Source organism: Prionailurus bengalensis, chromosome C2 (assembly GCF_016509475.1).
Source record: "Prionailurus bengalensis isolate Pbe53 chromosome C2, Fcat_Pben_1.1_paternal_pri, whole genome shotgun sequence".
Taxonomy (NCBI): Eukaryota; Metazoa; Chordata; class Mammalia; order Carnivora; family Felidae; genus Prionailurus; species Prionailurus bengalensis.
This window is the reverse complement of record NC_057350.1, coordinates 83,470,108-83,481,122: the sequence shown is the minus strand read 5'-3', so window position 1 is coordinate 83,481,122 and position 11,015 is coordinate 83,470,108. Positions and strand designations below refer to the sequence as shown.

Genomic DNA, 11,015 nt, shown 5'->3' with positions numbered 1-11,015 from the left:
GAGCTCAGGGCCCAGCAGCTCAGACAGCTAAGGCCACTTAACTCTGTGCCCAAGCTCTCCTGCACTTGCCCTGTCTTTCTCCCTCTTCCATCTCCTACCACTCCATATGTGACAAGAAGAATAACCAGGCCCATGTGTCCCTGTCTTAGGGAAGACAGCTGCTGAACCTCCCCCGCAAATACCTCCTGCTGGCCCCCCTCTTCCTTTGGCCCTGGCTCTAGTTCCTTTGCTTTCCCCTCAATCCCAGTCTCCTCACAGTCTCTGTCCTCAGGGGCCTCCTGGCCTGACCTTGTTCCCATCACCCCCACCTCAGTTCTTCCCCTTCTGCTCCTCCTCCCAAGGATGGGGCTGTCAGCTAAGGAGGATGGCCTAGATCCCGGAATTCTCCAGTTCAGCCAGATGAGATGCCTCCCAAGATTAGGAAGGAGGGTGCTGGGATGGTTGGGAGGATGGTGGGTGAATGGGTGTGGGAGGGGACAGGGAGGCAGTCAAGACCAGGAAACCAAGACAAAGGAGGTTGGGGGTGGGGTGGAGAGGCAGAGGGTCCCCTGCGTGAAGGAAGAAGGTGAGAAAGGATGTGAGGCTGGGGATGAGGATGGTTAGATGGGCCTCCGGACAGGTTACCGTAGGGAGGGAAACACTGTCACCAGACAGAAATGGGACTCTGAAATGGGACTTCCTGGGGACCAGTAGAATGAGGACAGACCTCAGAGAAGAGATACGGACACAAGCTAGACAGAGAGTGTGGGTAGTGTGGGGTTTGAGAGGTGCTGTGGGCCCACAGTAGGGGAGATCAGTTGACCGGCCTTTGGTGCACGTTGTCATCCTTAAAAGACAAGTCTTCATCCTTCCGGCAGTTACCGAGTACTAGCCCAGTGGCCGGCCCAGGCCTCAGGCCCAGCCTCTGCCCCTCCCTGGCCTGGGGCTCCCGTCCCGGGCTGGACACGCACCTCCCGGTGCAGCCGCCCTGTGGCCTCCGGCAGCGGGGGGCTCCAGACCCGCCTCTCCTCCCCTCTTCGCGCCCCCTGGTCTCTCCCCTCCCCCTACCCCCTCCGCTCCCCCTTCCCCTGCAGCCCCTCCCTCCTCCCCTGCCCCGTCCCAGCCCCTCCCTCCCCTCCCCCACTCGCGATCCGGGCCGCTGCTGCTGGGCCGGACCCCCCGGGCTCAGCCCGGCCCCTCGCCGAGCCGCCGCCGCCGCCCCGTTTGCTGAGGAGGAGGCCCCCGGCCGGGGCGCCGGGCGCGGGGCATAAAACGGGCCAGAGCCGGCGCCCAGGGCACTAGAGGCGCGTACGGCCCGGGTCAGCGCCCGCCCGCCCGCGCTCCTCCCGGCCGCTCCTCCCGCCCCGCCCGGCCCGGCCCGGCGCCGACTCCCGCCGCCCGACGAGCCCCTCGCCGCACTGCCCGGGCCCTGGCCCCGGCCCCCTCCCGCCGTACCGCCCCCGGCCCGGCCCTCCTCCCACCTCCCTCCTCCTTCTCCTGCTCCCTCCTCCCTCCCGCCTCCCCAGCTGTCCCGTTCGCGTCATGCCGAGCCTCCCGGCCCCGCCGGCCCCGCTGCTGCTCCTCGGGCTGCTTCTGCTCGGCTGCCGGCCGGCCCACGGCGCCGGCCCCGAGCCGCCCGCGCTGCCCATCCGGTCCGAGAAGGAGCCGCTGCCCATTCGGGGAGCGGCAGGTAGGTGGGCGCCTAGAGGGACGCGCAGGCAGAGTCCGGCTCGGGGCAAGTCTGCTCCCGCCCGGAGGGGGCGCCGGGCGCAGGTGGCTCAGCTCCGCAGGCTGCCTGGAGGGGTGGGCGCGGGTCGCGAGGCGCGTCGTGCCGGGGGACCCAGGGCCCGGCCGGCGGCGCCCGGGGCGGGCACACCGCAGGAGCGGGACAGCGGCCGCCAGCCAAGCCCGTCCCCGCAGGCTGCTCCTTCGGCGGGAAGGTCTATGCCTTGGACGAGACGTGGCACCCGGACCTGGGGGAGCCCTTCGGGGTGATGCGCTGCGTGCTGTGCGCCTGTGAAGCGGTGAGTGGACCAAGCGGCCGTAGCCGGGGGCCCTTGCGGGTGGGGGAGCGCTCGCGTCCCGGGATGTCGGGGTGCACTCGGAGCCGCTGAGGATAAAGAAGCGAGTCTGCAGGTATTTGGGATATATATATATATTTTTTTTCTCCTGGTGGGAGGCAGTGCCCCCTTCAAGTCTCAGGTGTTGACTGTTATTGATCACCCACTATGTGTCAGGCTCTTTGCCAACGGTTTCGTTTGTCTCTCACTTAACTCCTAGAACAACCCTGCTAGATACACACTATTATTTCCCCCATTTTCCAGATAGGGACCCTAAGTCCCAGAGAGGTTAAATAAATTGTCTAGGGTCACACAGCTTGTAAGAAGCAGAGTGGTCTGACTCCATGGGATGACCTTGCTCTGGTCCTGACTCTCCCCTGCTCGCCCTGTGTCTCACCAATTGGCATCTTGCACTCACTTGGTTTTTGCATCTTCTCTGCAAGCAGCCTCAGTGGGGTCGCCGCTCAAGGGGCCCGGGCAGGGTCAGCTGCAAGAACATCAAACCTGAGTGCCCAACCCTGGCCTGCGTGCAGCCGCGTCAGTTGCCGGGACACTGCTGCCAGACCTGTCCCCAGGGTAAGGCCCGCTCCTCAGTGAGGGGAGGGCGGCAGGGCAGTGGTACTTGGTCCTGAGCCACAAGGATGGATGGGGCGGATGGAGCAGATGAAACCGCCGACTGCCTTCTCAGTGCCCAGCTGAAGCCCGTGTTTCCCACTCCCGGCTTAGAGCGCAGCGGTCCGGAGAGGCAGCCTACAGGCCTGGCCTTTGAGTATCCGCGGGATCCAGAGCACCGCAGCTACAGCGACCGCGGGGAACCAGGCTCTGAAGATCGGACGCGCGGAGACGGCCACACCGGTAGGTAGGGGCCAGGCAGGAGTTGGGGTTGTGATTGGGGCCGGGCTGCCCCAGTGGGTGACGATACTAGGGACATCTTTTCCTCACAGACTTCGTGGCGCTGCTGACAGGGCCGAGGTCGCAGGCCGTGGCACGGGCCCGAGTGTCTCTGCTGCGCTCTAGCTTGCGTTTCTCCATCTCCTACAGGCAGTGAGAAAGGGGAAGGTGGGAGGAGGGGCCAGCTGGGGACTGGGGAAGGAGAGTTGGGAGAGGCTGGAGGAGCTGCTCCTGGCCTAGGCTCAGAGCCCATACTCACCAGACCCTCATTCCCAGGCTGGACCGCCCTACTCGAATCCGCTTCTCAGACTCCACTGGCAGCGTCCTGTTTGAACACCCTGCGGCCCCCAGTCAAGATGGCCTGGTGAGATGATGCCATTTATGAGTGCTTCTCCAGTCTGGGCGCTATGCTGAGGGCGTGCTCTGCAATACCTCCTTTGGTCCTCATAACAGCCCAGTGAGAGGAAAGCACTGACATTATGATGCCCATTTTACAGATGAGGGAACTGAGGCTCAGTAGCAGAATGTGATTTGCTCAAGGTCACACAGCTAGTAAGTGGTTGAGCCAGGATTTGGACCCCAGCCTCTGGCTCCAGGGCCCCTTCTTCAGCTTCCTAGGAGGGCTTGGGGGCTCCTTTGTACTCCTTCCTCACCAGAGCTAGGCCTCTCAGCTGGCCTGTCTTACATACTGTCTGAGTAGGACCTTCTTGTCTCTCTGCTCCAGGTCTGTGGGGTGTGGCGGGCAGTGCCTCGGTTGTCTCTGCGGCTCCTTAGGGCAGAACAGCTACATGTGGCACTTGTGACACCCACTAACCCTTCAGGGGAGGTCTGGGGGCCTCTCATCCGGCACCGGGCCCTGGCTGCAGGTGAGGGGAGCAGATGGCCCCTGGACATGAAGTTCTGAGTCTTCTCTATCCCCAGGAATGGAGTGGGCTGAAGAGGGGACTTTCTGATGGGCTCTCATGGTCTTCCTTCCCCCAGAGACCTTCAGTGCCATTCTGACTCTGGAAGGCCCCCCACAGCCTGGCACAGGGGGCATCACCCTACTCACTCTCAGTGACACAGAGGACTCCTTGCATTTTTTGCTGCTCTTCCGTGGGCTGCTGGAACCCAGGAGTGGGGGTAAGTGGGAGGGGGCAGGGCAAGTGAGGAGAGGAGGCAGAGCACCTGTCTGTCAGAGGCATCCATACGGATGGCTGTTGCAGGGCCAAGCCAGGTTCCCTTGCGGCTCCAGATTCTACATCAGGGGCAGCTGCTGCGAGAGCTCTACGCCAATGCCTCGGTCCAGGTGAGTGAGGGTCTGGCTCTTGCTGCCACCTGCTCCGGCCTCTTGCTGCCCCCGTCCAGGTGAGTGAGGGTCTGGCTCTTGCTGCCACCTGCTCCGGCCTCTTGCTGCCCCCACCATTCCTTGCTCTCCCTCCAGGAGCCAGGCTTTGCCGAGGTGCTGCCCAACCTGACAGCCCAGGAGATGGGCTGGCTGGTGCAGGGGGAGCTGACGATGGCCCTGGAGAGGGCAGGTGGGCCAGGGCTGCGCATCAGTGGACACATTGCTGCCAGGCAGAGCTGCGATGGTGAGGCAGGGTGGGGCCTGGCACCCGGGCACACACAACCAAGAGGCACAGACAAGTGGCCGGGGTGGGTATGGGAGGCATCGTGTGGGCTGGGCGTATGAAGGGCTGTAGGACAAGCCGGCCTCCACCTATCTCGCCCCTCTGCAGTCCTGCAAAGCGTCCTTTGCGGGGCCGATGCCCTGATCCCAGTTCAGACGGGTGCAGCCGGCTCAGCCAGCCTTACACTACTAGGAAATGGCTCCCTGATCTACCAGGTAAGAGTCAGGGGCTGCAGGAGGTGGGAGGGCAGCAGGCCGGGGTCGGGCTTTGGCCTTCATGGTTCAGGCTCCAGGCCTTCTCTGCCACTTCACTTTGCCCTCCCCAACCCTGCCCACCAGGTACAAGTGGTAGGTACAGGCAGTGAGGTGGTGGCCATGACACTGGAGACCAAGCCTCAGCGGAAGAACCAGCGGACCGTCCTGTGCCGCATGGCTGGACTCCAGCTGGGAGGACACACAGTGAGTACTTCAGGCAGAGCCAGGCCCCAGGGCCCACACCCCAGAGCTAACAATGCAGGGGTGTGGGAAGCCTGGTTGGATAAGCAGAGATGTTCAGAATCATTCACTCACTAACAGATTCTCTCACTGACACATTGACTCACTGGACACGTTTTTAGTGAGCCTCGGGCTAGAGACTGGAATACAAAGAAAATCAGGTGTGGCCCCTGTCCTCAGCAAGCTCACATCAAATGGGAGGAGGAGTTGGACAGGGAGACCATATAATTATAAATGTGATAGCAATGGCTGCCACTTACTGAATCCTTCTTTTTTTTTTTTTCCCTATAGTTAACATTTTTAAATTTTTAAAAAAGTTTTTGAAAATTTTTTTATTTATTTTGAGGGAGAGAGAGACAGAGAGAGAGCAGGAGAAGGGCTGAGAGAGGGAGACAGAATCCCATTGGCATGGAACCCAGTGTGGGGCTTGACGTGGGGCTTGTAGGGGGGGCCTGACACGGGGCTCGTAGCAGGGCTGGATGTGGGGCTCAAACTCATAAACCAAGAGATCATGACCTGAGCTGAAATCAAGAGTCAGAGGCTTAAACAACTGAGCCACCCAGGTGCCCCTTACTGAGCCTTTCTACATGCTACATAGTGTACTGGTTGCCTTACTTATATTATTTTTGGCCCTTACAGTTCCCATTTTATAGATAATGAAGCGAAGGATCAGGCAGGTTAAATAACTCCTCAAGATTGTTACATAGGTAGGAAATGGCAGAGAAGGGACTGGAACCTGGGCTTTCAAGGTTCTTATCCAGTGTTATGCGTGTGTAGAAGTGTGTTGGGTGTAAGAAAACACGGAAGACATTCGGAACCTTAGGCTTATGTGAAAGCTGAGGAGGGGTTCGTCTGGAATCTGGCAGACTGTAGCTAGGGCATCTAAGTCTGACATCCTTCCCTGTCCTCCAGGCTGTGGGTGTCTGCCCTGGACTGGGTGCCCGAGGGGCTCATATGCTGCTGCAGAATGAGCTGTTCCTGAATGTGGGCACCAAGGACTTCCCAGATGGAGAACTGAGGGGGCATGTGGCTGCCCTGCCCTATAGTGGACACAGCACCCGCCACGACAGTGAGTGCCCTGGGATCTGCCTGCCCTTTGGTGTCCTGTGATCTGTGACTCAAGCATGTGAGCATGGTGCCAGAGCCTGGTGTGTCTTTCCCTGTGCCTGAGCTCGAGGTTGGCATCTGGAGAAGGTGGGGATGTACAGGGTGGCCCTGCTGGGAGACCTTCTCTGTTGCCATGGTGCAGGGGTCTAAAACTTGCTGCTTGCCTCCCCCTCCACCCTGCCCTGGGCCTATGGACGGTGTCGGCCAATTTGTGGAATGCATGTTGGGGGAGGCCGGGGAGATGGGGAATACCGGGCTGCTCCCAGACCACCTTTTCATCTGTCACCTGTCCTCTGTCTGGATCCAGCACTGCCCGTGCCCCTGGCAGGAGCCCTGGTGTTGCCCCCTGTGCAGAGCCAGGCAGCAGGACATGCCTGGCTCTCACTGGATACCCACTGTCACCTGCACTATGAAGTGCTACTGGCTGGGCTTGGTGGCTCAGAACAGGGCACAGTCACTGCCCACCTCCTAGGGCCTCCTGGGATGCCAGGGCCCCGGCGGCTGCTGAAGGGATTCTATGGCCCAGAGGTGAGGACATGATGGTGGAGGCAGCTTTGAAAGTATCTGCTTTTTAGCACGAAGGGCTGTGTGGGCCTGTGGCGGGGAAAGCAGAGAGCAGGTAGCTTGGTATGGCAGAGCTGACATGGGCTCGGGAGTCAGACAGACCTGGGTATGAATCTGACTCAGACTTTTGTTATCCATTCTCCTTCCTGTGTCCTTCTCTGGTGGGATCTCTTGGATAGGATGTAACATCCTGAACCTCCAAAGGAGCAGGTGGGGTGGAGCAAAACCCCTCAAATGGGGTGGGCTTGGAGTCAGAGAGGCCTGGCTTTCTGAGCTCCACACCACCATTAATGGGCTCACTTCCTTGAAGACTTTACTTAACCTCCTTGGGTCTCGGTTTCTCATCTGTGAATTAAGAAGGGTAGGTGCAGCCCTGGATGGCCTTGTTCCCATCCCTTATCCCGGCTCTTACAGGCCCAGGGCGTGGTGAAGGACCTGGAGCCTGAGCTGCTGCGGCACCTGGCTCAGGGCACTGCCTCCCTGCTGATCACCACCAAGGGTAGCCCCCACGGGGAGCTCCGGGGGCAGGTAGGCAGGCAGTGTGGGCCACTGGGGATGTTTCAGAGTTGAGCCCTCACTGTGTGCTCTTGCCTGAGTCACTTTGCTCTCTCTGAGCCCTGGGGGGGTGGGGGTGGGGGGGTAGTATCACATTCCCTGGCTGGTTGGGAGGATAAAGCCAGCCAAGGTACATGACGAGGCTGGCAGCAGACCACCCTGTCTCTGGTCGCTGGGGTGACTGCTGGTGCTAATAGCATCCTCCTGGGACGCAGAGGTGCTCAGGGGTCGAGGTGTCTCGGGGGCAGTGGGCTGGCCGAGGCTGGTGGAGACGCGGAGGGAGCCCGGGTGCTGCCTCAACTCGCCTCTCCTCCCAGGTGCACATCGCCAACCAGTGCGAGGTGGGCGGCCTGCGCCTGGCGGCGGCGGGGGCCGAAGGAGCGTGGGCGCCGGACTCAGCGGCCGCCGCGCTGCCCGCGCTGCCGGCTGTGCTTGGCCAGGACGCCCCCGCACCAGCCAAACCCGGCGGCCCCGGGCGGCCGCGAGACCCCAACACCTGCTTCTTTGAGGGGCAGCAGCGCCCCCATGGGGCTCGCTGGGCGCCTAACTACGACCCGCTCTGCTCGCTTTGCACCTGTCAGGTAGGATGCCCCTGCAGAAGGGTGCACTGGGGTCTGGATTCTGGGGCAAGGGTCCCAGCCAACCACCCCACCTCTCTTTGCAGAGACGCACAGTGATTTGTGACCCCGTGGTGTGCCCGCCGCCCAGCTGTCCGAGCCCAGTGCAGGCACCAGACCAGTGCTGTCCTTTGTGCCCTGGTGAGTGACCTGTCCCAGTGGGAGAGGGTAGTGGAAGATCCACTGTAGGGGCTGAGGCCTCTAGGGAGGGAAGGGGGGCCGCCATCCTCTGCCTTCACTATTTCTTTGGCTCCACAGAGAAGCAAGATGTCAGAGACCTGTCGGGGCTGTCACGGAGCAGAGACCCTGGAGAGGGTGAGCTGGAAGTCTGTGTGCAGGGATGAGGAATCCAGGGGAGCTGTTGGGTGGGACCAGGAGGGGCACAAAAGGGTGAGAATATATATGGGGGGAGGAGACTGAAGGGCACAGGTTCTGAATGACACCTGGTAGGCTTCATTAGAGTCACTGGTCCACAAATGGGTCCTGGTGTTAGACTAGTATGGGGCTGGCCTGAGACTCCAGCCTTGATTGTGGGCCCAGCCAATGAGCTCAATACTCACGGCAGCTGGGCACTGTGCCCCCCTTCCTCCCTGTCCCCCAGGCTGCTATTTTGATGGTGACCGGAGCTGGCGGGCAGCGGGCACCCGGTGGCACCCTGTCGTGCCCCCCTTTGGCTTAATTAAGTGTGCTGTCTGCACCTGCAAGGTATGGCTGCCCAATCCTCTCTGGTGCCATAACCCAGCAGGGTCTGCAGAGGTGGGGAGGGGGCTGCCAGAGGGAAAAGCCCAGCCTTGGTGAGGGAGGCTCAAGGATTAAAACACTGAAAAGTCCTTTGAGCTTTGAGAATCAGCTTCCTGCAGGAAAAGGGAAGGGCTGATGTGGGTGTGAATTCTGGCTCTGCCAGCTGACCAGCTCCATATAGCCCTGGCACTGTCTGTACCTCCCTGAACTTCCCTTTCCACTCCTGCAAGCAGATATGATAGCAGTTATGTTGCAGGGCTACCGTGAGCATTTGAGTTCAGGTATATAAAGCACCAGCCCAGGGCCTCTGAGTGAAAGGCCATGGAAATACGACATTGGAGGGATGGAGAGGAGAGGGAGGAAGCAGGAGGCTCCCCTTCCTTTTTGACACCCACTCCTCAATGGATCCCTACAGGGGGGCACTGGAGAGGTGCACTGTGAGAAGGTGCAGTGTCCTCGGCTGGCCTGTGCCCAGCCTGTCCGTGCCAACCCCACTGACTGCTGCAAACAGTGTCCAGGTGAGGGGGTGGGCACTGAGGCCTCTTGGGGCAGTTGAGGTGCTTCACTGGCTTGTCATGGGTGAGGGGGTGCATAGTGAAGGTGGGTGGAAGGAACTTCTCAGCTAATTCAGCGTTTACTGAGCACTGCTCTGTGCCTAGGAGCTAGGGCTCTAAACGCACTGGGAAGAATGTGCATGTATTTATTAGTGGGCTATGATGGGTTCCAATTCCTACCCCTCCCTCCCTTTCTTTCTCCCTCCCTCCCATCCATCCATCCATCCATCCATCCATCCATCCATCCTCTCATCCAAATTTGTCACCTACTAAGTGCCAGAAACTGCTAGGTGTTGGAGATTCAAAAACAAATAAAACCTGGGTGGCCCTTACAGAGCTCACATCTGCTGATCTCTTCCTCCCTCCCAACAGTGGGGTCAGGGGCCCACCCCCAATTGGGGGACCCCATGCAGGCCGATGGGCCCCGGGGCTGCCGTTTTGCAGGGCAGTGGTTCCCAGAGAGCCAGAGCTGGCACCCCTCGGTGCCTCCCTTTGGGGAGATGAGCTGTATCACCTGCAGATGTGGAGTAAGTGGGGAATGGGCTCTGTGTGAGGTGGGCATTGGGGACCTGGCCTAAAGTGGGGAGACCTTTCCAGGGAGGGTAGGCTCCTGGGAGTGGGCTTCCCTGAAGAGGCTGGAGGCTGCTGTTCCCTTGTGCCTCTGGGTACCCTCAAAATCTACTCTGTCTGGCGCCAGGCAGGGGTGCCCCACTGTGAGCGGGATGACTGTTCACTGCCACTGTCCTGCGGTCCAGGGAAGGAGAGTCGCTGCTGCTCCCACTGCTCACCCCGGCGATGTAAGTGAGGGGGCTGTATGTGGGGCACCCCGGGAGGGAAGGGGGCACCTGCTGCCTGCCAGGAGCAGTGCCATCTGCTTCACGGGTGACTGAGTCACACAGATTGTGTGTGCTGACTTGTTTAAAAGTTCTGACCTTTCTGGGCCTAGAACAGAGATGCTCCGCTGTGTCCTCCGTGCCGCCCAATTTCCTCTCTCTCCAAAATGTATTCCCTTTTGTCTCCAGCAGCCCCAGAGACCAGGACAGTTCCAGAGCCTGAGAAAGAAGCCGAAGGCTCCTAGGGAGCAGCCAGAAGGCCACATGACCAAGAGGACGGGGCCTGGGCTGGGAGAAGGAGTGGCGCCAAGGGCCCTGCATCCTCCTGTGGGAAATCAAGTGCCTTCGGCTCTTTTCTGCCTCTTCTCCCTCCCCCCACTACCTCTGGGAACCACAATTCCACAAGGGGAAGGGGCAGCCAGGGCAGGCCAGGGCCACGGCCATTCTGACTCCTGCCCAGTCACCCTCCAGCCTCTGCCTTAGAAGCCCAACCCCTTTCTTTCTGTACATAATGTCACTGGCTTATTGGGATTTTTAATTTATCCTCACTCAGCACCAAGGGTCCCTCCACTTCACTCCTGCTGCCCCTGAGCTGAGCAGAGTCATTATTGGAGATTTTTGTATTTATTAAAACTTTTTTTTTTTTTTTCAGTCTCAGGGCTAAAAGTTGTTTCTTTGTGGCCAGGGACCTGAGTGCGCCTCCATGGAGAAGGTCTGAGAGTGGGAGCCCTGACTCCAGGGGCTTCCCTTTGAGCCTTGGGGAGCAGGAGGAGACCTGGAGAAGGAGAGTGGAGGCATAGCTGTTGGCTGGCATTGTGGGATTCCACAGAGGGGCCTGGCAATGTCACTGAGATGGACCAGAGCCTCAAGAACTCAGGCAACCCGAAGCAGGATTTAGACACAAATGTGGTTTCCACTGGTCTACTCATGGTTGGCATTTTGCTGACCCCATGTTTTTTTTTTTTTTTAAGTTTATTTATTTATTTTGAGAGAGAGAGAGAAAGAGTTGG

The 11,015-nt window shown here is 59.8% G+C and overlaps 1 protein-coding gene across 3 annotated transcripts; it reads left to right on the top strand.

The window, feature by feature from the left end:
• The first annotated feature begins 1,393 nt into the window (after positions 1 to 1,393).
• On the top strand, positions 1,394 to 10,659 carry CHRD (chordin). 3 transcript variants are annotated; one of them, XM_043594728.1, is made up of 23 exons: positions 1,394 to 1,669; positions 1,900 to 2,003; positions 2,483 to 2,615; positions 2,766 to 2,894; positions 2,984 to 3,083; positions 3,207 to 3,294; positions 3,655 to 3,796; positions 3,912 to 4,052; positions 4,136 to 4,218; positions 4,354 to 4,501; positions 4,649 to 4,755; positions 4,879 to 4,998; positions 5,947 to 6,103; positions 6,449 to 6,669; positions 7,120 to 7,233; positions 7,578 to 7,841; positions 7,925 to 8,018; positions 8,136 to 8,192; positions 8,479 to 8,582; positions 9,034 to 9,136; positions 9,545 to 9,699; positions 9,870 to 9,969; positions 10,198 to 10,659. In XM_043594728.1, the coding sequence occupies exons 1-23, from the start codon at positions 1,522 to 1,524 to the stop codon at positions 10,248 to 10,250; spliced, it is 2,865 nt and encodes a 954-aa protein (XP_043450663.1). In that variant the 5' UTR covers positions 1,394 to 1,521; the 3' UTR covers positions 10,251 to 10,659. The 3 variants fall into 3 exon arrangements, with proteins under 3 accessions (XP_043450663.1, XP_043450662.1, XP_043450661.1); XM_043594727.1 differs by having other exon boundaries at positions 1,395 to 1,669; positions 2,486 to 2,615; positions 10,195 to 10,659; XM_043594726.1 differs by having other exon boundaries at positions 1,395 to 1,669; positions 10,195 to 10,659.
• The last annotated feature ends 356 nt before the right edge of the window (positions 10,660 to 11,015 follow it).